At 50.6% G+C, this 23,276-nt stretch overlaps 7 protein-coding genes across 7 annotated transcripts; 2 read left to right on the top strand and 5 right to left on the bottom strand.

Annotated features, from left to right (window-relative positions):
• Window positions 1–863: 863 nt before the first annotated feature.
• PODANS_2_6710 (uncharacterized protein) lies at window positions 864–2,537 on the bottom strand (the record flags this gene model as incomplete). The annotated part of the gene is made up of 1 exon (XM_001911414.1): window positions 864–2,537. The coding sequence occupies one exon, from the start codon at window positions 2,535–2,537 to the stop codon at window positions 864–866; it is 1,674 nt and encodes a 557-aa protein (XP_001911449.1).
• A 305-nt stretch (window positions 2,538–2,842) lies between these two features.
• Window positions 2,843–3,745, bottom strand: PODANS_2_6700 (uncharacterized protein; the record flags this gene model as incomplete). The annotated part of the gene is made up of 1 exon (XM_001911413.1): window positions 2,843–3,745. The coding sequence occupies one exon, from the start codon at window positions 3,743–3,745 to the stop codon at window positions 2,843–2,845; it is 903 nt and encodes a 300-aa protein (XP_001911448.1).
• Window positions 3,746–5,555: 1,810 nt separating this feature from the next.
• Window positions 5,556–6,182, top strand: PODANS_2_6695 (uncharacterized protein; the record flags this gene model as incomplete). The annotated part of the gene is made up of 2 exons (XM_001911412.1): window positions 5,556–5,644; window positions 5,729–6,182. The coding sequence occupies 2 exons, from the start codon at window positions 5,556–5,558 to the stop codon at window positions 6,180–6,182; spliced, it is 543 nt and encodes a 180-aa protein (XP_001911447.1).
• A 298-nt stretch (window positions 6,183–6,480) lies between these two features.
• On the bottom strand, window positions 6,481–6,852 carry PODANS_2_6690 (uncharacterized protein; the record flags this gene model as incomplete). The annotated part of the gene is made up of 1 exon (XM_001911411.1): window positions 6,481–6,852. One exon carries the CDS (start codon window positions 6,850–6,852, stop codon window positions 6,481–6,483), a length of 372 nt encoding a protein of 123 aa, XP_001911446.1.
• A 3,262-nt stretch (window positions 6,853–10,114) lies between these two features.
• PODANS_2_6680 (uncharacterized protein) lies at window positions 10,115–13,216 on the bottom strand (the record flags this gene model as incomplete). The annotated part of the gene is made up of 2 exons (XM_001911410.1): window positions 10,115–10,948; window positions 10,997–13,216. The coding sequence occupies 2 exons, from the start codon at window positions 13,214–13,216 to the stop codon at window positions 10,115–10,117; spliced, it is 3,054 nt and encodes a 1,017-aa protein (XP_001911445.1).
• Window positions 13,217–17,325: 4,109 nt separating this feature from the next.
• On the top strand, window positions 17,326–17,978 carry PODANS_2_6670 (uncharacterized protein; the record flags this gene model as incomplete). The annotated part of the gene is made up of 2 exons (XM_001911409.1): window positions 17,326–17,441; window positions 17,480–17,978. The coding sequence occupies 2 exons, from the start codon at window positions 17,326–17,328 to the stop codon at window positions 17,976–17,978; spliced, it is 615 nt and encodes a 204-aa protein (XP_001911444.1).
• Window positions 17,979–18,263: 285 nt separating this feature from the next.
• Window positions 18,264–18,668, bottom strand: PODANS_2_6660 (uncharacterized protein; the record flags this gene model as incomplete). The annotated part of the gene is made up of 1 exon (XM_001911408.1): window positions 18,264–18,668. The coding sequence occupies one exon, from the start codon at window positions 18,666–18,668 to the stop codon at window positions 18,264–18,266; it is 405 nt and encodes a 134-aa protein (XP_001911443.1).
• Window positions 18,669–23,276: the final 4,608 nt, after the last annotated feature.

Raw genomic sequence — 23,276 nt, 5'->3', positions numbered from 1 at the left:
GTTCAGGGATAGACACACGACCCATGCTTTTGTCCAGGAAATGCCCTGATAGGACTTAAGATGGCGTTGTCGAGCCGTTAGGCAGTCACAAATGTGGTAGGTCAGCATTGATTATCGGGTCCCATCGCGTGTCTGGAGTCTTATCATTGGCAGCATGTTGACAAGGACCATGCAGCATCGAGGCATCCTTGCGGATCAGCCCTGTCAGATTTGACCCTGATTTTGACAATGCAACACCGAATCATCTTTGACATGTGCCAACGCAGGGACCAGGCATGGTCCTACAGGAGCTAATAGGACCCCTGATGAGGCTCTGCTTTTCTCTAGCTACCGACTATAATAACAAATGCAGCTGTGCCACATTCTCTCATCAATCGGGCTCGCATGGAGATGACTTTGAGAGAAAAAGGAGAGAACGAAGGGTTAGGGTACAGGGTCTACAATGGAGCCCCTGATCTCCACTGTGTTTTATCTTTTATGCCAAGCCAACAGTCAAGTGGATTTAGCAGCGAAAGAAACGTTGAGGAACAACGGCTTCAACCTCGGCTTCTTTTTGCTTTCTGTAACATTCCCAACAGACTCTATCGCATGTTTTAGAATTGGAGTAACATCGTTTCATTCAATTATTGCGATTGGCTTAAGCGAAGCTATGATGTTAGACTTGGACGGCCAGCAGTCGGATGCAACGGAAAGACCGACCGATCGCGTCTGCAAGAGCCCCACTTGCCGGCTCCCGCTCCGGCGTCGCCAGTCCTTGATTTGACGACATCCGGGTCCACTTCTTCACCACATCTCACATCTCCCATCTCAAATCGGACACGGCGAATGCTTCACTCTTTCCATTTCGGGGTACTTGCTCATCTCTAGTGCTCGACCAAACATGAATACTTGCTTCCGTGCCCAAGCACAAACCGCTCCCATTCATTCTCGTCCTTATCGGCGGCAGCGATGTCTCCACTGATCTTATCCTCGCGTTTGCACTCCTCAAAATGCTCCTGAATGGCCAAGGCAATCCGCTCAGCACCCGTCCGCGCCCCACCAAGATTTGGACCAGCAGCTCCCAACCTCAGCGAAGCCAGTCTTCCTGTCACAAAAAGTGGCACGTCATCTTTCCACTTCAATTGCTCAGTCAAGCACGGCAGCCCTCCCATCTCATCAATGGGGTGCGTTTCCCTCATCGTCTGCAGATACGGTAGTGCAGCAACGTCTGTCTCAATTCCCGTCGCAAAATAGATGAAGTCGAATAACGGTATACCCTCAACCGCCGGCTCAGTTTCGACCTTCCACCGACCACCCGCTTCAGTGGTCACAAACTGCGCATTCACCAACTTTGTCTCCGTCCGCAACTCCAGCCTGCCACGAGAGATGTGATCCTTCAACTTTTTGTGGTATCTCGGTGGAATGCTCCCACCTCCCCTGGCAGCTCTCACCATCTGCAATCTCTCCTCGTCCGTGTCGGCAGAGTAAAAGTAGGCCTGTTCGAGGTTGCGGTATTTGCTCATCCAGCTGAGCTCGACGTCGAAGGTCTTGATGGCAATCGGACTGCGCATCAGGTGCCAAACTTTGGTGACGCCTTTGCGGATGGCGAGGTCAGAAAGTTGGGCTGAGGTGAGACCGCCGCCGATAACGAGGACCTTGGTTCTCTGGCCGTTGGTCATCCTGGTGCGAACGACAGTGTCGGGGAAGGTTTCGATTTGGGTGCTGTGGCAGACTTGAGGGAGGGATTCTGTTGCCGAGAAGGCTTTGAAGGCGTGACGTGGGATGGAAGGTTGATTTGCTGGTCCGACAGAGAGGACGACGGTTCGGGCATACTGAGGGCCCCGGTCTGTGGTGACTGTGAAGAGGGGTTCGTCGTTGACAGAGATGCCTTGGACCACATCGAAGCTGATGTCTTGGACGGACTCTTTCTTGACGACATCATCGCAGAGATGGTACCTGCTAGCGACTGCACGGCAATGATCAGAGAAGAGGGCCTGAGAAGGGTTGAAGTAGTCGATGCGGTCCCGTTCGTTGATCTCAACTCTGGCGTTGCAAGCACTGTGGGCTGAGCACTTCTGCGTCCGGGTCCTCTTCCGCATGTGCTTGCTGACTTCTTTTCCGACACAGTGGTGAATCTCGAGCAACTCATTCTCCCGGTTCTGCGAATAGGCGTACCCAAGGAGAGCATCGCGGTCAACTGGGCTAACGTGCCAGAACATGGGACTTCGGAGATGTTCGATGTTGTAGCACTTGAACAGCTTGTTCCAGCGGCCACACCAGTCGTCATGGGTGGCATCGAGCGCCGTGATATCGAGATCGTGTGTATCGCTTGCCGTTGGGCGGCCGCAGCATGTGACCCGACCGTTTCTCACTTGCTTCAGTGGCATGGATTGTCCATAGCGATGCAAAAACCGGTGTCTCCTGTGCTCTTCGTCTGTGAAAATAGCACCTGGAGCCTTTTCGCGGAGTCGTGCTGCTACTGCTAGACCACAAGGCCCGGCACCAATGATGACCACATCATGGACGTGTGGCAAGGTTTGGCGAGAGGTGTCGGGCATTGTGAGGAGTATTGTCGGGTGAGATGATAGGCAGCTGGATGCTCAATCGCTTCGTCAGGATGAAAGGACTCGGATGGCTTTTTATTCACAGCAACAAAGCATCAAAAGGAGAACAAATGGTCTGTTGTCAATTGGGATGTCATATTGGATGACGTTGCAGAAGGACCTTGATATCAGGTATTGAGAACCTTGATGGCTGCCATCGCTTCAGGGGTGGGACATCAAGGTCCTCAACGCACACTCCCACAACATCCTTTATTGAGCATTAACTATACAATCGATGGTCCGCAGATTCCCCCAGGCTATCACATCATCCCAAATACAAACGGTAACCCTGCAGCTAATACTAAAAAGTGACTCCCGACTCTGGTTTTGGCGTCTGCACCAGCCGTAACGACAGGCGCGTCGGATGCTGTGCGAGTGAATGAGGTCGATGCTGTCACTGAGCTGAACGATGTCGGCGTAGGAGTTATGACGGGTGGGGGCGTCGTTGGCTCTGGCACGCCATCAGGACAATGCAAATGATCACCGTGCGCTTCGCACTCGTCCGAGCCAGGGGTGGTGGGGACAGGAGTTGATGATGGAGCTGGGGGGGTAGTGGGCTCTGGAACTCCTGGAGGGCAGTGCCAGTGGTCATCGTGAGCCTCACACTCCCCGGAGTTAGGAGCCGAGTGAGTAGTATGGGGCTCCGGGGAAGGAGGCGTAATTGGCTCTGATACTCCTGGGGGACAGTGCCAGTGATCACCATGCGGCTCGCATTCGCCAACCGCCGAGCTGGTCGCTGTGGGAGAGCATGATACAGACACCTGGGTGCTGGTTGTGATGGTGTATCCCGCGGTGCGCAAGGCATTGATGTCGTACGTGTAGTAGCCTGTGAAGCTGCCACCGTCGAATGTTTCAAGAGACGTGTAGACAATCACACGTTCTGTCCCTGAGAACGGAACTCCCGAGGTCGACCAATACTGGTCCATTGACGAGACGAATTCGGGGTAATTGGTGATGGTCGCGTCAATTCCAAGCTGGGTACGGGTTCTCGTCCTGAACGTCGTGTTGGTTTTCTGGAATCTCGAAAGCGGAAGGATGGCACTTACGAGCATGCTTGGCCAGTAGGGGCTGGGGTGACAGCCTGGGGCAAGGCCGCCACCAACTCGACAACGAATCCAAGAGCGAAGAGTGATTTCATCATTTTGATCACCAGTCTGTCTCATAAAGGAAGGGTGTTAGACACCGAGATTCATCAATTCTTGAGACGCTTCTTGTCTTTAATACTAATCGACGAGAGCCGTTCGCGGCATGACCATCTTGACTTGATCTACTAATTTCCTTCTTCTCAGCCAACCTTCCGCCATGGCCGCCAGCTATCTTCCTGCAAATACGACTCTCTATCCAAAATTGGGACCTTGCAGTTACATCCCACTTCTGTGGCCTCAATATCACCCTCGGTTACCAATATCAATCGACTCCAACAAGCTTTTGGATGATCTCCGTCATCCCGCGCGGGTTCTTTACGTGATGGAACGCACCACACCATGCTCATGAACCTCTATGGACAGAGGCAAGCCACAATAGGTTCAATATTCCATGGCTGCCACATGCCAAGCATCCTAGCTGATGTACCCATCAAGGTGCTCAAGGAGTGGATACGCAGCCAACCACAGATAAAACCTCCACGTCAAGACCCTCTGTTCATCAAGGTACATGGCTGCCCTCCAACGACTCGGACCGCTGGTGAAGCCGTCTCGGTGTCTACACTCATAGATGGTAGAGAACAGAGATGCTCTAGTAGGCACTTTAGAGCTTCGGAGCAGTCGACTCTCACGCGGCGGCAGGCACTTCATGTGGACAGAGTTGCAATGCATATCGAAAGAACTGGAGGACTACGCGAAGTGAGTAGAGGTAAAGTCCGGATCAGGTAGGACAGTTCAAGTATAAAGAGGACGAGATGTCGTGCGTTCATCCAGAGAATGCCATCATCAACCACCTCGCACTCGAGTCTCTTGATCAACCCTCTCCAAGCCCTCTACTACCTCATCAAAAGCCTTCCGCCAACAACCACTGTCAAGATGGTCTCTTTCAAGCTCCTCATTGCGGCCTTTCATCTCGCGTCTGTGGCCTATGCCGCTCCCGAATTCAAGAGCGACCTTCTTGCTCGCGATTGCTTCCCCCCTACCGGGTGCACGCTTGTTGGAGCCTGCGAGTACTGCTGTGCCACCAATCCCGGAGGTGCTTGCCATCAGACCCATGGCACCACAACTTGCCCTGTCGCTGGCCAGAAGAGATATCACTGTGATGACCATTAGACCAGTTGCTCTCGGCGTTATCCCCGCCTAAGCTGGCCGCCAGCCCGCCGTCTTCACACCCCTATCAACGATCAAAAATCGACCGAGCTCTGCTACCTGGGAAGTATGGCTGCAGGAAGGACTTGGTGAAGGACGAAGGATGAAAATAGAACTGTGGATACTGCATGAAAAACGTCAAAAGTTCCGGAGGGTTGGACACATGTTCATGTACATAGTTTTCAGCAATCTGTGCAAATTCAACACTTCAATGTCAGCCCTGCTGAAATAAAAAGAAGCTTCTATTCACTTGAGTACACCGCGGCGTTGGCCCCAACCAGAAAATGGTGGCAAGGGATCCCACGTGTGGAAGCGAGACATGTCTTGGCTGAGAACCTTGATGGTCTCCATCACACCTAGCATGTTGGTTTCCTGCAAGAAACTTTCAGCTCACCCCCACGAAAATCATCGAGGTGCAGACAAAAACAAGATTACCCATGCAAACATCCTCGGATGACAGGAGAGGAAGTCGACTTTACCAAGGATGTAGCCTGCTTCAGATGCAGGTACAGGAAGCCTGGAACTACTATTGACATTGGGCACATGAAGGGTCCTGCTCATCATCTATAAAAAGCCTTTCATCCCATGTTTTACATGTCTTGCTTGCCTCACTAGCTCAGTTTGATCGTCGCATATTTGTTCTCTATATTCCACCCGGTGTCTTTCGCTTATTCACGGCAATATGAAGACACTCTCTGCCGCCATCATCCTCGCCCTCAGCACCTTTGCGGCAGCCCAGGAGTTGGCACCTTCGCCTACCGAGTCTGTCGGGTGTGAGCCTCATGGTGATCACTGGTGAGAATTTTCCCGTTTCGTAAAAACATCTGAATAGTCATTGACTTTACCTTCCCAAAGGCATTGCGATGGACCCCGCGAGACCGCCCCCGCAACCACTGCGACTCCGGTGATCATCACCGCTTCCGAGGTCGTTACTGTTCCTGCCACCACCACGGCTGCCGCCCATGATGACGACCATGACCACGAACAGGACCATGATCATGATGACGAGGATCATGATCATGAGGACGAAGAGGACCACGACCATGACGACCACAGCGCCGGTGTCCTGCCCCCCAGCCCAACCGCTTCCATCGGGTGCGAACCTCATGGCGACCACTGGCACTGCGATGGACCTGCTCCCACCACTATCGCTACCGTCACGACCAGCGGTGTCGCTTCTGGAACTGGCGCTCCTGTCATCACAAGCACTGGTCCTGTTGTCACTGCCGGTGCTGCGGCTGTTCATGGGGGTGTCGGCGCCGCTGCCGGCGTGTTGGGCTTGGTTGGCTTTATGATAGCTGGGATTTGATGTGTATTACTTGGACTTCTTGCTTGAATATCAGGCAGCTCTGGCTGTCAACTTTATGTTTCCATCTCGGGAAAACAGATCTAATAGCGTTTGGCATTGATAATATCTATTGCCTTTCACCGAACTTCATCATCACATTTCAAGAACACTGCCTGCCAATGACCAGAAGTTGTAAAGTGTACCTAGACTAGTTGGAATGCATAACCATCGTACCTCCTCCCACCCCTCCTTCTAACCCCAACCCTGCCAAGCAACAACAAGTGGACCCCCATCTCGGGGGCTCAGGGGCATCATCCTCTTAGAAAAAGGCATTCGCACCCACATCTTTCTGCCCCAAGTTCCCCAACCCCCGATTCACCTCCACCGTCTTCAGCACATTATAATGTCCATACGCCGTCCCATTCGTGGTCCCCCTCTTGTTCGTCGGGACAGCACTCCCCAACAAGACAGCATAAACCTGGTTATTTCTGCTGTACGACCCCTCATCAAAAGTCAACATGACCAACGTCCGCGGGATGTTAAACTTGCTATCAGCCAGCAAAGGGGTGATGAAATTCCGTGCCCATCTCCCGGCGTAGGCAACAGAGGTGTCATGGCCAGAGTTGTCCATGTTGGGCGTGAGGAACATCCACTGGGGGACCTTGTTGGATGCGAGATCTTTTTCGAACATTGTGAAGTTTTTGCACTTGGCTGAGCGGGAGATGGAGCCGGTGGCGGAGTCGAAACTGGCGAGGGGGTTTCTGTTTGCGGACGTAGGAGCCCGAGGCGTAGGAGGGGCCTTGGAAGCCGGAGTCCGGGGGGAGGTGTTAGTACCAGTTCAAGGCGGAAAGGGAGGAATTGAACATACAAGGCATGTCTTCCTGGTAGATGGACCAGGAGATGCCGCCGGGTTCGAGGAAGTCAACAACAGACTTGATGGAGGCGTCAAGGCGGTGGACGTTGTTGTCGGAGATGCTGTGGCGGGTGCCGGCTGCGACGGCGATATAGTCGGGTTGAGAGGGGTGGGCGCGGGCGATGTAGTTTATTAGAGATATACTTTGGGTAGCGAGGTAAACGTGGTTAGCTGGGGGGAGGGAGGTTAGTGACTGGATAAGCGGAGAGGTTGGTAAAGGAGTACTTGCGGTTAGCGATCGCGTCGATATAATCGACATTCTCGAGCCAGATTTAGACGAATCGATCAAATATTCTTCCGGTAACGTTGCTAGTTAGGGAGAGGGTTAAAGCCGTAGTGCGCGTAGTAGCTATCACGGTAATATATATACTAGTGTACTGTATTTAAGTAGCAGCACTACCTAGGAGGCTAAAAGCAGCGACGGTGAAGGGGAGGTTAATTATTTTGGTGTTTGGTAAGAGCTTCTGTTCTCAGAGGTGTAATGATGTCCGAAATGCTACTACAATTTTCGACCAGCTCTGGAAGAGGTCACCGTAAATATAGATAAGATTTCGATAATGGTTTAACTATATTCCTAAAGCACATAGTAAAGTGGGTTCCCAGACTTTACTTCACTAGATAGTTATCTAAACTAGGAAGGAAGTATGAAGCCTGTTCTGAGCCTCCGAGCCACAGGTGGAGGAGTACATGCGGGTCTAGGACCCTCCGTAGCTCACATATAAAAAGCCTCGGTCTGGGACGCTCCTTTGAGAGCTCCCCAGCACTCTTTACCATAGCACACAGATCATATGCTTTGTGTTGGGTTTTCATCTCTTTCTTTTCTTCATTTCCTATTCAATGAGGACTCTCAGTTAGAGTCCTCACCCTTGAGCTTCCAGCATCGTCGCCGGAAGCCACGACTCGGAGCTCGCCGAGGCCCTCTCAACGGGACATTCCTCTGGGAACTGTCATCGGGCCTCATCGAGCCTCTAAGGGGAGTCTCCCTGGGAGCCTCCCATCAGGACCCTCCTACCGGAAGGTCACAACAACGATACTATTTACAATTATCATACCTGTTCCACCGTTATCCAATAGAGTAGTAACTTCGGCACGATACTAGCGTGCATGTCCTGCGGCTACATTTTTTGTTATACCTACTATCTTCTTTCTCACATATATCGTTAGAAAACAATACATAAGGGAGAATAGGTGCGCCTCTATAGCACCGATTGCCACGTCTATTTCGATAGAAGTATAACAGGGACAGAGATGCTTACGTCAAAATGTAGCAATTGGCTTTCGAATAGATACCCTGGATTTCGTCAACGTACCTACATAACTAACAACGCCAATCGAAGGTCATGGGATGTGTGAAAACTGTCATGAAAGGTGGCTGAGGCATGAGGCAACCGGTGTCCAATTTTCAGCAAACAACGGAGAATACAGCTTGTCAAAATTATTCTTTCTTTTAGAGGAGAAGAAGTTCTAGATCGAATACATCTTCGGAGTGTTATTAGGAATGCAATAAGGATGCAGTGGAAGCATACCTTTTCGAGAGGAACCAGAGGAGGGAGACATCACGATACAAAGGGGCCCCGAAGGGCACCCGGCAGCCAGGATACGAGAATCACAAAGGGACCAGGGAACGGCGAGAGTGCAGTACCGAGTGGCTTGACCAAATCAGGGAGGATTTATAGGGTAGTGAAGGCTCCATGATTTGACGGCGGCAAGGTTGTAGATAGCTTCATTTTTAGGAGGTTTTACCAGCGTGGCAAGTCTTTCTTTTTTTTTTTTTGGGGGTGGGGGGGGGGGGAGGGGCGTGGACCTGTGCCCACTGCCTAGCGCTCTTCTTCTTGCAAGCTGTCCAGGACCGACTGGGGGTTTGACCCCTTATTATATGGTAGACATGGGATTTGCAGTTCAACCTCCATCCGGACCGAGTGCGAATAAGGCCTTCGACCAATTCAAGAGATTTTTAGAGTCTAAGCGCATGGATACATTACACGAACGTCAAATCAAGTTAGATCACCTATTGCGGTCGTTTTCCCTGCTGCAAAAACTTACGGTTAGGCACTTAAGAAAATACGGCTGGCGTAAACCTAGAAAGCCGTAATACGCAAGGCTAATCAACAGGGCTGTTTATCGAAGGCAGAGTAACATTCTAGTTCGCCAAATGTTTTCATCAAAACGAAACAACTCGGCTAGCTCTTTATAACCGAATGCCGAGATAATTCGTTCATGACCAGGTCTATCCTATCCAAGAAGTCGAGTTGTGGAAAGTTTGGAGGACGAGCCTTGTCTACTAAAAGCTTTTAAATATTAATAGACCGCTGTGATAACGGCTGGAGTTCAGGGCTTGGAACAACATGGGTTCAATTCATTTTAATAATCATCAGTGGCCTTAAAATGCTTAATGAGGAATCATTTCGTTCCACTGCTCTGATCGCATATTTATCTCTCACTAGCGGTCCGTGATTGTCATGGCCTCAGGCATAAGCCATTAACACATCTGTCTATGACGCCTGTGGCTTGTTTGCTCGCTTCACTTTCCGACGACTGGCTCAGGACTTGCAGTTCGCTGCGTTGCTAATCGTAGACGTGTAACAGCCGCAACTCGCTCCGTTAGGACAGCTTCGCGCCAGCAACTGGCTGACTCGTGGAACCTCGCGGCATCATGGAAATGGCGTTACAGCTCGTCGCCACTGGGCCAATTCTTTGCAGAATTGTCTGACTCGATTCGGGAGGGCGCTGAGGAATCCCGATATGTGCGAGTGGCGATTTTAATCTACTGTGGAAAAGGTGAGTTATAGAGGACAGGTGCCCTCTTCCCGAAGCAATTACGTACTGAGATACCTGATTCCACGCTGTCGCAGAACCGAGCAGAGCTGAGCAGAACTAAAATGTTACCATCAATTTGCCTCTTGAAGGAACTGATATTAGCATCATGGGAGATGCTAGAATTCCGAAAATATCTATAAATTGACCTATCCTTCCAGGCCCTTCTCGTGTTAGGCTAGAAAAAAGAAATAAAAAGAACGAATGGAGAGGACTTGGAAATGTATTATTTGTCTCTTGAGAAGCCAATAGTAAAAACTCGCCCTGATGAACAGCCAATAGCTACTATCCGCCCCTGGATTGCAGAGCAGGTTGGGCGGTATTCAGGTGGTAACCATAGCACATTCTGGCCGTTACAAATGACCCAGGTCGTGTCTTGGCCCAACCCATACCCATGCGCCCCCTGATTATCTGCCAAAAAGGCGACCGAGGAAACCGAACTCCTATAGCCTTCGAGCGTCTGGAGGCATTGTCCCGAGGCGGGATCCCAGATTTTGACGGTACAGTCGACTGCACCAGATGCGAGCCGCTGGCCATCCGCCGAAAAGGCGACCGAGTAAACCGAGCCATTATGGCCTTCGAGCGTCTGGAGGCATTGTCCCGAGGCGGGATCCCAGATTTTGACGGTATCGTCGACTGCACCAGATGCGAGCCGCTGGCCATCCGGCGAAAAGGCGACCGAGTACACCGAGCCATTATGGCCTTCGAGCGTCTGGAAGCATTGTCCCGAGGCGGGATCCCAGATCTTGACGGTACGGTCGCCTGCACCGGATGCGAGCCGCTGGCCATCCGCCGAAAAGGCGACCGAGTAAACCGAGCCATTATGGCCTTCGAGCGTCTGAAGGCATGCATTCCAGTCCGTTTCTACTACTGGCTTTGTACTGATCCAGCTAGGTTCTTCCGTCTTAAATCTCTTCTTTACCAGACTGCCAACCGGTGCAAATACGAGGGCTGATGTATACGCCTGAAGAGGGGCTTGCTCGATTATCCATCTGTTGGAGAGAGCGAACCGGTGCGCATCCCGGATAAAAGTTGTTAGCTGCCTTTGATGAGTTCGCCCCTGTATCTCTGTTAGTATGGCTGTCTCGTCTTAGTAAGCTATACTTACTAGTAGGCCCTCAAGCTTTCTTATGGCAATGACACCCTCCGATATAGCTCGGAGTAGACTAAGAGCTTCGAGCCAGTAAAGATACTTCAGTTCAAGGAACGTCTGGACCGCATCCAGTGTGTTGCGTTGTGGCGTGTCTTTATCAGTAATCGAATCGCGGAGGTGGTCAACCCAGAAGACGCACGAATACCGTATTGTCACAAGAGGGTCCGGTTCTGGCGTGCGGGCCTGGTCGATAGGAAATCCCGGGGTAACTAAGCCGTACATGTCGCGTCTTAACTTCTGTAACATAAGCTCTAGCGATCGAGCGCATATATCCCGGTGGGCAATTGGTGCGCCATGGGGGAAGATCAAGGCGGATGCGCTTAAGTAGTCCTTGGCTGACTGATGGATAAGGTAGATCTTGTCTTCTCGGATGGTGAGAAACGATCCGCACTTAGCCACGACTTTCCTAATATTCTCTGTTGATCCCACAATCTGCTCCGGTAATTCAGATAAGCTGCCTATTTCGTCCAAGTAGAGTGGGCGGTATGCAACCGTGGCCACCAAGAGTATGCGCCGGCAAAATTCCGAGTCCCTTTTGTACCGACTGATTTCATTCAACATGCGATCGTACATTCTATCTAGGCCCGACGGCACTTCTTCGACGATTTGAAGAGCATGCCAGCTCTCAACATCATCCTCACTGAGCTCTTGTATAACGAGAGCAACCCAGAGGAACGTGCCGTTTGCCTTTTGGTGCAAAATATCCCGCACTTGATTTTTCAACGACGTGTCGTCTTGAAGTGATGCGAGACCTGATAGCTTGCCGTCGATATACGCATCGATGGCGTGAGACACTTGCATCGCATTCGCTTTCAACTCGAGACTAAGTCTCGTCCGCCCAACATCAGGTTTCAGCTTCTCCTCAATAAGAACCTCGTTCCGACTTGATAAGAGCCACTTGACGCGTCCTGGTGAAATGACGACGAAATCCAAAAGTTTGGGTAGGTCGATAACGCATTCGTCAAGGGCATCAATGACCAGGTAGGTTTCCTTCAAGTCTGGATCTTCTAGCATACGCCGTAAAACCTTCGATAGAACGACCCATGCCATTGCGTCGTCGGAAGCGTACGTATTCTCGGGCAGATATAAGAGGAGACCCGGTTGTCGGCGAGCAAGGAGGTAAATCAACCCCCGTAGCACGGCAATTGCGCTATTGATGCGCGAGTCGGTAGCTTGGCAAAAGAAATACGCCAAGTTGCCACCACTAGCAGTGATGGGTTGCTCTAGCTCGTCGATGATGCCGCAGAGCAACATGGTCTTGCCTTTGCCAGGGTCGCCCTTGATCCAGAGAAGTCGATTCTCTGAGTTATGGCGCCATTGCCGAAATTCGGGGTTGTCAAAGACCCAGCGGTAAGCATCAGCCAGCAGACCACCCTTTGCTAGCTCGATGCGCTCCTTCTCGTGGTGCGGGTCTCGCGGGTCAGCGGACCACAGCTTTGCTAAACAGAGATAATCCTCGCGGATCTTGTCTCGCAGCCGCTTCAATGCCTTCTGTTTTCCTTCGCCGTAAATAACCGGTATGTGCACGTCAAAGATACCGAATAGCGAGTAAGCCTTATCTTCCTCAAATTTTGTATCGCGCTTCTCTATCCACGCCATTCGTTCGGCAATACTGAAATCGGATAGAGGTCTTCCCTGAAGAGCTTTTAGAGGAATTCCGGTTATATCGTGGATTTCTCGTTCCAAGGACTTTTTATCCCCCAAACGCTCGCACTCCTTAGAAAAGAATTCAACGATCGTTGGAGCAATAAGCTCCTGCAGAGTCCATCCTCGGGTAAACCATCTGCATGTCCGAAAAGCCAGTTCCCAACCAGAGTTGCCGTCGGCGTCCCACTTGCGGGTTGAGACGTCTGTGAGATAGACATAGCATTTGGTGGCGTTACGATACCACTGGAACATGGAGTTGAGAGCGTGCTGGAGCTCGACAGCGTCTGACTTGTCGATGCAGCATGTGTCGATCCAGAAGTGTTTCAGCCCATCGCGCCAGGCTTGATCTCCGCAAAACTGAACCTTAGCATAGCCTGCATTTTTCCTGCCCGTACCATCCACCAGATCTTTGAAGAGGACCTCTTCGTCGCCCCATGTGTGTGAGAGTATCGCGTAAGGCGGAATCGCGTTGCTGGGCAGATCCTTCAGGTGGAAGTCGCCGGTATCGTCACGTTCAAGGAGCCGCATTACACAGGCAGCCAGGTTCAGCTCTCTCGGCAGCGATTCATACGAATTAAATGTTCGGCGGTGTGGCAACCAGTCGCACGAGCGGACAGCTAATGTTCGCGGGACTGGAGGCACAGTATATCAGCAGGTGAAATGGGGTAGCTGCTAGACAGGCGAGAACTATCTACCGTAAGTAGCTGTCGAGTTCGTAGCGTGAATCCCGGTCGGTCTGATTGAGGAGGTTGAAGCTAGCTGGTTATTGTAGTCGCTGTTGTCAAGGTGTTGCGTTTGCATGGGTCACTCGCCCCGCACGCTGCGCATTTTGTTTGTGTTGGCGCCTGGAGGGCTGGCCGCTACCGCGCATAATTCGAAGCATCGTGATTGGCGGCGTTCCCGCTGGTGTTTGTCAAATCGTATATGGGGGGTTGTCAATTCTGGTGTTGTCGAACCCAGTGGCTCAGGTCCCACTGCCAAGATATTAATTCCTTAACAGTGGGCCCAATTGACAGTGTGCATCAGATCATGTCCCTGTAGCGTGTAGCCGCACAACACTCGGAAACTACGGTAAGTGACAATGAGATCCGCGCCTACGGTTCCTTGCGCTCGCTTATTCGGCAGCGGAGGCATCGGATATTCAGCATGGCTGAATTACATACTAGCTCTTCATCAGTTTAGCCGCAAATACAGCTTCAGCAGCAGGCGGAACGCGGCCGTCAAGAGAGAGAGAGACGTTAGAGTCTCAACAGCGCGAAGAGCGAGAGTGACTTCGACAGGAGGAGGAGGTGCTCCAGGACTGGGCATATTCACATCTTGAAGCTCAGGAAGAGCGGGAAGAAAGGAGACGGCAGGAGCAGGAATGACGTCTCCAAGATGGCGACCAGATAATCCAGATCTGGGCGGAACTAAGGCTCCATACGCGGGAAGAGCGTCGGAGACAAAATGGGACGGAGCCAGCAAATAATGCGAGTCAGGCCATACGAGAAGCGGCGCGGCAGCAGCTGGCAGAGCAAAGTGGACGTGAGCGTGATTCAGTCAGATGGCAGTGGAGGTTGCAACGGGGGGACGAAGAAGAGCTCCGTCGTCAACATGAGCAGCGGTATACGAAACGCGAAGATGGCCACCAAGGTGACCTAAATTAAGCGGTTGGCCAAACTTGATATGCCAGGGAGAGTGATGAGGAAGAAGCAGAGCCCAGCACAGCCAGCCCTGCAGACGGTGCCATCGCTCCGCTCGAAGCTACGTCAACTGTCATGAAGAATGGTGAAGCTGAAGAGAAATACCCAAGGCGCAAGCTGCTCTCGTGCGCTCGATGGGTTCCAGGGACGACGACTTCGACAAGGTGCTGGAGGAAGAACCCGTGCCCAGCAAGTGGGTGCCCTGTCCGGGTAACGGGCGGCGCCCCACTCTCTCCTGTCACGAAAAGGCAGGACCACTAATGGCAGATTACTTTACTATCGTTGATTCTAAGGTATAGAAGAGAAGGAAGAAACCAGGTAGGAGTATAAATAAGTGACTGGTGAAAGCGTGACCCACACAATGCACACACTTAGTGTGAGGCTGTGGTCAACACTGTGCAGCGTGTAACCCCTCCTCACTTTACTAGGTGTTGGTATAAAAGTGTTGATTGATATTAACTATGGAAAGGCAAACCGAGAAATCTTGCAGACCCAATCAAACCAGCCCAGGTTGGCCCAAGCTCCTTACGGAGCCAGTTGTGGCTACCCACACAACACTAGGTTTTGTAGTTACAGTTGATCTCGAAAATAATCAGCACTTGACTCGCTGCCTATTTAGGTTGATTTTAAATCGGTTTATAGCATTTAACACTACGTAAGGGTCGGTAAGTACCAAACGCCCGTAGTTACCTCCATTCTGTCACCGCACCAGACCAACCTTGAGGGATAGCGGCTTAGTCATACAGTAGAGCAGGTCTCTAGTTCGGAGAGAGCATCGCTCCTCTCTCTCTCTCCTTCGTGCAATAACAAGAAACCTTACCTAGTCCTTGGTTGGCACTGTGACACATTCATTCCCGCTTTGCTTATCCACTCTACTCTCATTCAACTACCGGTACCAGTATCTCTATAGCTTCATACTTTACCCAGTTCTTGGGCGTCAGCTGCCGCTCTCGCGGGCTTAGCTACCACGGTAAAGTCATCACGGGAGCTGCCTCATATGATAAGAAGAAGCATAACTGTTGTGACCCTCCGAGCCACAGGTGGATGATCACACTGGGTCCCGAGACCCTCGATTCCGTAGTTTAAAAGGCCTTGCCTTGGGACGCTCTCACCAGAGCTCCCCATCTATCTTTAATCATTGAACACAAGTCATATCATTCTTTCGGCTTGCCTGTTCATTTCAGTGTCATTTCTTTCCTTCATTTCCTTATTTCCACGGCACCGGAGCATGTTGCGTGACCCTTCGAAGCTGCTTTTCCCATAAGAAAACCGGTCATTTCGAGTCACTCCGCATCCTCCGTTGCCAGAAACTCTCTCCAAGAGTCTCACTCCCGTGTGCCTCCGGTGTCTGCGCCATGAGCCACGCTTGGAGCCTCCAGGTGAGCCTCCGGAAGAGCTTCCCCAAAGCCTCCTCCGGGACCCTCCTCACCGAGCATCCCCAGGAGCCTCTCCGGAAGCCTCCCAACTAAACCCTCCTACCGGAAGGTCACAACAATGATTTTACTGCAGTAATTAGGCCCGTAATGGTAGCGGCTAATGCTAAGAAATTGGGTAAGTACGAAGCCATTGAGAATACGAATATACAATGGGACACTGGGAGTATAGTAGATGAAGCAAACGGATTAAATGGATATAGTTTAGAGCTTTTATAGTAACCGTCTCCCGATATTTCAGAAACTGTAAACTAATTTTAAATCGAGTTGAAATGTGATCCTGATATTCCCAGTTGCAGTATTCCGTGCTCGATTCCAGCACGGACGACAAATGACATTCCCAACTTCGACGCACGTGTGAGGAGGTCTTCTACTTCGACGCCATCTTTGAAGGCCTCTGGCCTAGTCTGAATGCAACTATCTACACATTCGCAAGAACGTTCTATGCGGTGTTGATAGCACTCAATGTTGTATGTACGATGCGCCTCTCTCATCGCGCCATAACTCTCATGTGGGGCACCTGACAAAGGGCCTGTCTTTCACCAGACCCACACCTGGGTTGCTTTTAGGGCCGGATTTCCTGCTTGTTTACTTTTAGACTGAACAACCAACAACCAATATTGTAATACCTATTTGGTCAACCAATTTCTGGCCTTTTGGCCTCTCTTTTCGCGGCCAGTGACTTTCCTAGGCCACTAGCCCAACAAATCAAGATCAACCAACTGATATCAATCACACTCTTACTACCAGCCTACCCCACACATAAGAACATTTTACAACGCCTGAACAAGCTTTTATTCCCCTCAAGCCTGTCTCTCGGTCATTGCTTCGGGCATAGACTAGGAACGCATCATAGAGAATCCGGCCCACGTGTGTATTGTAAATGTCCGATATCCTCACTGAATCCCAAGATACGATTTCCTAGTGTACCAACAATAGCACTCTACACGTGTGTAGCTGCTGTCTTGACACTGGACTTGATGGCTTGAAGTTGCAGCGGCCCGTGGCGCTAGTAATATTGTCTTGCTGCACATGGACGTGGGGGATGGCTGAACCGATGGCATTACATGCATTTTCAATGCCTTTGCAGGACAGCCGCGGATGAGATGGTAGTGGTTGGATGTCATGGCTTGGTGTCAGAGTCTTCTGATGGACAGGAAATGCTTCAAGCTACAGATGTGCTCTGGACAAGAGATTAGAAAGATGACGGGCTTCCCTCATTCCTGACCTCATCAGCCGTCCCTTGATACTTCCCGAATTTCACTCTTCCACACTGATATAAAACTTTCCTCCCCAACAACATGTCACAACCACAAGTATCCTTGTCCCAAAAGCTCAGCCGCATCATCAGAGGTGACTCTCCGTCCAGCTCTGAGAACAACCTCCCAATCTACGAATCAATCCCCATCTCCTCCTCTTTCCGCAAAAGATCCCTCTCCACGGAGCGGTTTTCAGACTCTTCCTCTTCCCAATCACAGAAACCGACCTCCCCGAGCTCATCACCTCCCCCTCAACCTTTACCATGCCCACCATAACACTCGCTTCCTTCCTCTCAAACTTCACCCTCGGCTTCGCAGATGGCCTCACCGTTCCCTTTGCCCTCACAGCAGGCCTATCCTCACTGGGAATACCCGCACAGTAATCTACGCCGGGATGGCGGAGATCTGTGCAGGTAGCATCAGCATGGGAATTAGCGGCTATCTAGCTGCTCGCCCTTTTTCTACCTCTGTCAGGTCTTCGTCACCATTAGCGGAGGAGGCGGAAGAGGGAGAGAAAGAGGAGGTATCAAGCAGCGATGGGTTGCTTCCTTCTCGTCGCCGGTGTCAAGACTCCGAGGAGAAGGCCGCTGAGGAGGTGAAGGAGAGCCCCATTGTGACAGGGTTGGCTGTGTCTTTTGGTTATTTACTTGGGGGGATACTGCTCCTGTTTCCGTACTTCTTTTTCGGTATGGAGAATATACATGTGGGATTTGCGTGGAGCTTTGGGGTTTGTGTGGTCGCTTTGTTTCTCTTGGGCTTTGGGAAGGACTTTATTCTGACAAGGAATGACAAGGGCGTTGATGAGGAAGACGTTGGCAAGAGAAGGGTTGAGAAGAGCTGTGTGGGAGGGTGTGCAAATGGCTTTGCTGGGGAGTGTTGCTGCTGTGGCGGCGGTATTGTGTGTCAAGGCTTTTGAAGGGTCGGTATGAGACAACGGATCTTCACGTGGAAGACCAAAGAACAGAGAATCTCTGTTGTAAATGAGCATTATTACATTAAATCTATATTAAGCCTTCATAAGCCTCATCGTCATCTCACATACATGCATATCCCCATATCCCATAACAATAGTTTCCGAGCTGAAGTATCACTGTCGTGACTCACTCCACATACTTCTAGCTTCCAGGTGGTTAGCTCTTTACCTTGCCTGAAAGTTGAACCGAGTCTGGTAACTTACCTACCAACTCATCACACTCTACGCTTAGGTGCAGCCAGTGCACGTCTGGCACCTCCAATAGGTCGCCTCATGCCCGGCAATATATTCTCCATTGTCCGTCAGAAGATCCGCCTGACCAGGGTAATACAAGATCGAGAGACCGGAGCCGGTGCAATCTGGCCGATCGGCGGCGAAAAGACGGCAGATGGCACCACGGTCTGGCTTGAATGACCCCACATTGTTCTTGAACGGCTCCGGAATAGGCAGGCATTCGCCAGGATATTCGATATTAAACTGAACGGTTTGGCATTCTCCCATATAATTTTCGCCAGTACAGACTAAAACGTTGCCGGGTACGTCGACTGCGGACGCTGTCGCGGGGATAGCTGTGGGCATGGCAAGGGCGAGCAGAGGCATGAGCGCCATGATGAGAAGAGAGATAGGAGCCATGATAAAGATTTGTTGGAATAGGTAGGTATGTAGGTAGCTGGTAGCTGTTGTTGATGTAAGATGCTCAAGAGCGTTGTGGTGCGGAGTTAATTACGAGTCAGAATGGCTGTGATGACGTTTTTATATTCGGCGGGCCCCCATAGTCTACGCGCTTCATGATGTCAGCTAAGCCCCGAATACAGGGTCTCTTGCTGTGCAGCGTCAAATCCAGGGACTTCCAGCAAGCAAATTCAGCAACACGATCAGCCACGCGGTGCTCCCGAATACGGAAAATTGTGAGGTGACCGAACTGTCGTGGAACTTGAAGTTCGTAAAGTGAAAGCTTGTTTCGGTCTCTCGCGGATGAGCGGCCGTAGAGTTTAGTGGGTGTAACATGATCAGTACGTCTGACAACAGTACAGAAGGAGTAAAGTGGAATGTGACTCTCAACTCCGCAGGATCTCGTATATCGATGAACATGCTGAGTAACACCGCCGAGCTTCCCATATTTTTCCTATCATTTGATCTCGTGTCAAGTGCCTAGATTGGCGTGCGTTGAGTGGAGCTACAAACGAACGCAGCTGCAGCGTAACATCGGTTGATTACACGCACTATCCGGCCAACAAAGCCCGGGCATCATCATTCGAAATATCACGAGGTTCATCTTTAACTAGAATACGATCTTCACATCTTGGCACTTGGTCGTCGTGCCTAACCGCAGCAAAGATGCGCGCACATGAGTCTCGAATGCTTGAGATATACCAAGGCAGAAGAGGAATGAATGATTGATATTATCAAAGAGATAAGCTCATCTTTCTCCATCGCTAAACTATAAAAACAAAATAAAACGTAGCAATAAAACTATCTCAATCCGCACAATACATCTTGATTCAATTTTCAAACAGTCAACAGTGATGATGAGCTTAGATACCTTCAGTTGAATACAGCTACTCGACGTCATAGCTCACAACAGTCGATCTCCGGGCGGCCGTTACACAAAGTTCCATGCAGCCCGCTGCATCGACTTATTCCCGGAGCAACCTCGTATACAATATCCAAGGCCAACAACTCTTACAGCGCATAAGTCCTATGACAAGCTGTGGGGCGGTGGCCAAGGATAGTCACTGCCTGCGAAGATAAGGGCCAAAAGGCCAGAAATTGGTTGACAGAATAGTTATTACCGTAAGCTGTTAGTTGTTCAGTTCAAAAGTAAACAAATAGGAAAATCCACCTTAAGAGCAAAGAGGTGTGGGTCTGGTGAAACCCGGGCCCTTTGTCAGGTGCCCCACACAAGCTTCTTATGTATATACCTCGAAGGCAACCGCGCTGAAGACTTTGTCCCCAGGTCTCCACTTTTGCTTTCAGGGGTTCAGGGGCTATTTGGGCTGGGGTCCACGTTGTCATGGCAACCAATCTTGAAGAAGATGTCTTGAAGTTACATACCTATAGATAGTGAAATTATACTAGCGCATCTCCCCTCTGGCTATTTGAGTTTCGCTCCGCTGCAGCATTCCGCTGTTGTCCTCCCATCCATTTCTTCCTCCCCTCCTTAATTAGACCCTTGGTGTCTCCAGATTAAAAGTTTCAATATGTCCCGTAGTTGACATCTTTGGGCTTCTATGCCCAATGCTCTCATCCCCCTACACCAAGTTCACCTGTGCCTCTGCGGCAGAAGCAACAGGTTTGGCGAGAAGGTGGCTGCGGGGTGATTGAAAGGTTCTTTTAAGAGTGGACAAGGCTTTCCGAAGATCCAACTCATTTTTCTGTGTATGATGGGGCTCTATAGCACAAGGAATCCAAAAACAACGCCAACCACCAGAGTCCCTGCTTTAAAAGTCGGTAAAAAGTATCCCAGGTGCCATATGTGGCTCAACGGGAACAAGATGGAGGCGGCTTACCCATAAAAAGCACTGCCAGGGACGCGGTCATCTTCCCCGCTCCTGACCTTTCTGTCTCCGGGGATACCGGTCCCCACGCTCTAGCAGGATTTCTTTTCGAGAGCGACTGGTTGGTGTGCTCACTGGGTGCCCTTTCATCGATGAGCTTCAGCAACGTGCTCTTGTTGGGCGCATCGCTGCAGTCGATCCATTCCCGCAAAGACCATTTTGCTCCTGTGTTAACTGGGAGATAACCCGGGCGACCCCCAACAACAGCGTGTACACACGCAGTCTCCTTCTGATTAGATATCATCTCTAGCTGCACAACACGATCGGTGGGGTACTCTGGCGTCTCATCAAGAGAAGTTATCCAGCACAGAGAAGGGGCGCCTGCCAACAGATATGCCTGCAAGATTTGCCCGAACTCCATGCTGTGTTTTTCAGACCAGGTTGGAACGCCTAGCACTTTAATGGCATGCAGCTCAGAGAATAAATATTGTTGCCAAACGGTTGTCTTGTCCCGTGACCAAAAGTCACCGTACATCGTAGCCGGCCGAAACTGGGTCTTTGTGTCAATGTATTCCCATTTGGCTTTCAAGATTGTCGCAAAAGTTTCGACTGTGCCTGGAACGAACTGGCTGCCAGACCATATTCCACAGATTAATGCCCACATCATTGTTATGGCAATCAGTTCTGCATCGAGTTTGGATCCGAAACTGTGGTCAACATCATTCAATACTAGATCAGCCAGTGCAGGACTCGGGCACACGCCAGTTGCAGAAGCGGGCTACCGCTCAAATCAATACGTACATCCGCAAGCAGACCACGGGAGCTATTCAGACGTCCAATGAGTTCATAACCCACGAAGACATTTGTGGAGATCCATTTTTGGTTGTCGGCTGCCAGTATAGTCAGAATTCTCAACAGAGTAAGCTCGAAGACGGTCTGGAAATGCTTCAAGAACCTGTACGGGGCTTTGTCCATCTCAGGCTCAGTGCGTAGTTTGATTCAGGGCGCAAACCATTGGGAACTCGAGTAATCTGGTATCGATCGATGGACACTGCCATTGACAGTGAATTCGGTCAGAAGAGTCTCGGAGCTGGCTTCAATTAGCTGAGACCTTCCCACAACACTGAACAACCGCTGGTTTATCAAGGGCTCGTTGAAGTAATCCAAGATGGATCGGTGAGTAAACCTCAACCAGCTGATTAATATAACTCCAAATTGGCGCTCGCCAAAGCTATCGTGAAAAGATGACATTTGTACCAGTCCTTTGCGCCAACCATATAGCTGCGCAGCCGCTCGTTCCATTCTCTCTCGGATTATCGACTGGAGTCTCCCGTCTTCCGTCTCGATTTCGCGCCAGTCTGTAACAGCCATGGTGTAGGCAAATGACGGGTCCCGACAATAATCATCCAGGAACGAATATTGAAGAGACGTAAACGTCATTTCGAGGTCCATCATGAGGATAAGCATCAGGAATGTTAGATAGGCCCGTTGGCGATACCGTTCAGGGATGGTCGCTACAGTGCGGTCCAGTAGAGGGCGTAGACCTGCCGGGAATCTGTCTAGAATTTGACATCGACGTCGTGTGTGACCTCCCAGTCTTCCCTAATTTCTCGAACAACCTGATGTGTCCACAAAAAGATCCCTTGTGCCTTTCCTGGAATATCTTTTGACAGTTGGTTCCGAACAACTTCATCGAGCTTTGACAATCCGCTAGCAACATAGCGTTGCACATCGTACAGTGTAAGGTCATGGAGGTATAATGTACTTTCAACCGAGAACTTGTTCTGAAATACAGGTTCGGGTCGACTAGCAACGCATATTTGATGTTGCGTCGTGTTGATGGCGCCCATTCATGAAGTATATCCACGAGGTCCGCTTGATCATGCTTCTCGGAATCCTGGTATTCGTTCAAAGCATCAACGAAGATGCAGAAGCAGTGGTTGGAGTACTTCTCGCCGCAGATTACTTCTTGAAGTGCTGCCTCAACTATCGAGTTGCTGATCGTAAGACGCACGCTCTCGGCTTGCCATGGTAGGTTCAGAGCTTTCTCCCAGGCTTCCGCCAACAATAACGGAGCGAGTGCCGGTGAGGCGGCGATTATTTCATGCAATAAAGTCCTAAAAGACCGGAAAGCGATTGCTGAGGTCCACCCACCACCACAGAAAAGAAGTGGCTCGCTTTAACCAACGTTCGATTGCCTGGTGTTGATGGCAATTATCAGCACAACCCCTCATGAGTATTGAGAGTAACGTATTTGATAAGCGAGCGGATCGGATAAGCGAGTGGATCGATTTCGCACGCAATACAGCTCTCTACCTGCAACATCAATTTCCTCCTACCATACTAAGATGTCTTCGATTCTAGTTGAGGCAAAAGTTGTTCTTGCACTTGAAGCCCTTAAAAATAACCCTAAGCTAAGCCTCAAAGCTACAGCGAGGCTCTATTCTGTGCCTTATACTACCCTTGTCACGGACCTGACATAAGTGGGGAGCGCGGGGCGCGACCCGTCCAACCACTAGGAACGGAAAAGTGGGGGAGTCAGATTATCACTAGCGCCAAGGGTGATAATCACGATTATCACCAGCCTTCGGTGAACGACGAGTGATAATCGACATTATCACTGGTGATAATGGTGATAAACAAGTCTATATATACGGAGGAACTGGCTGGTGTAGATAGACAGTTCCGCAGTATGCAATTCACAATTGTATTCACGGCATCTGTGTTTACATGAGACATCTGT

The sequence above is a fragment of the Podospora anserina genome, chromosome 2 (genome assembly GCF_000226545.1).
Source record: "Podospora anserina S mat+ genomic DNA chromosome 2, supercontig 2".
Lineage (NCBI taxonomy): Eukaryota > Fungi > Ascomycota > Sordariomycetes > Sordariales > Podosporaceae > Podospora > Podospora anserina.
This window is presented reverse-complemented; position numbering and strand designations above follow the sequence as displayed.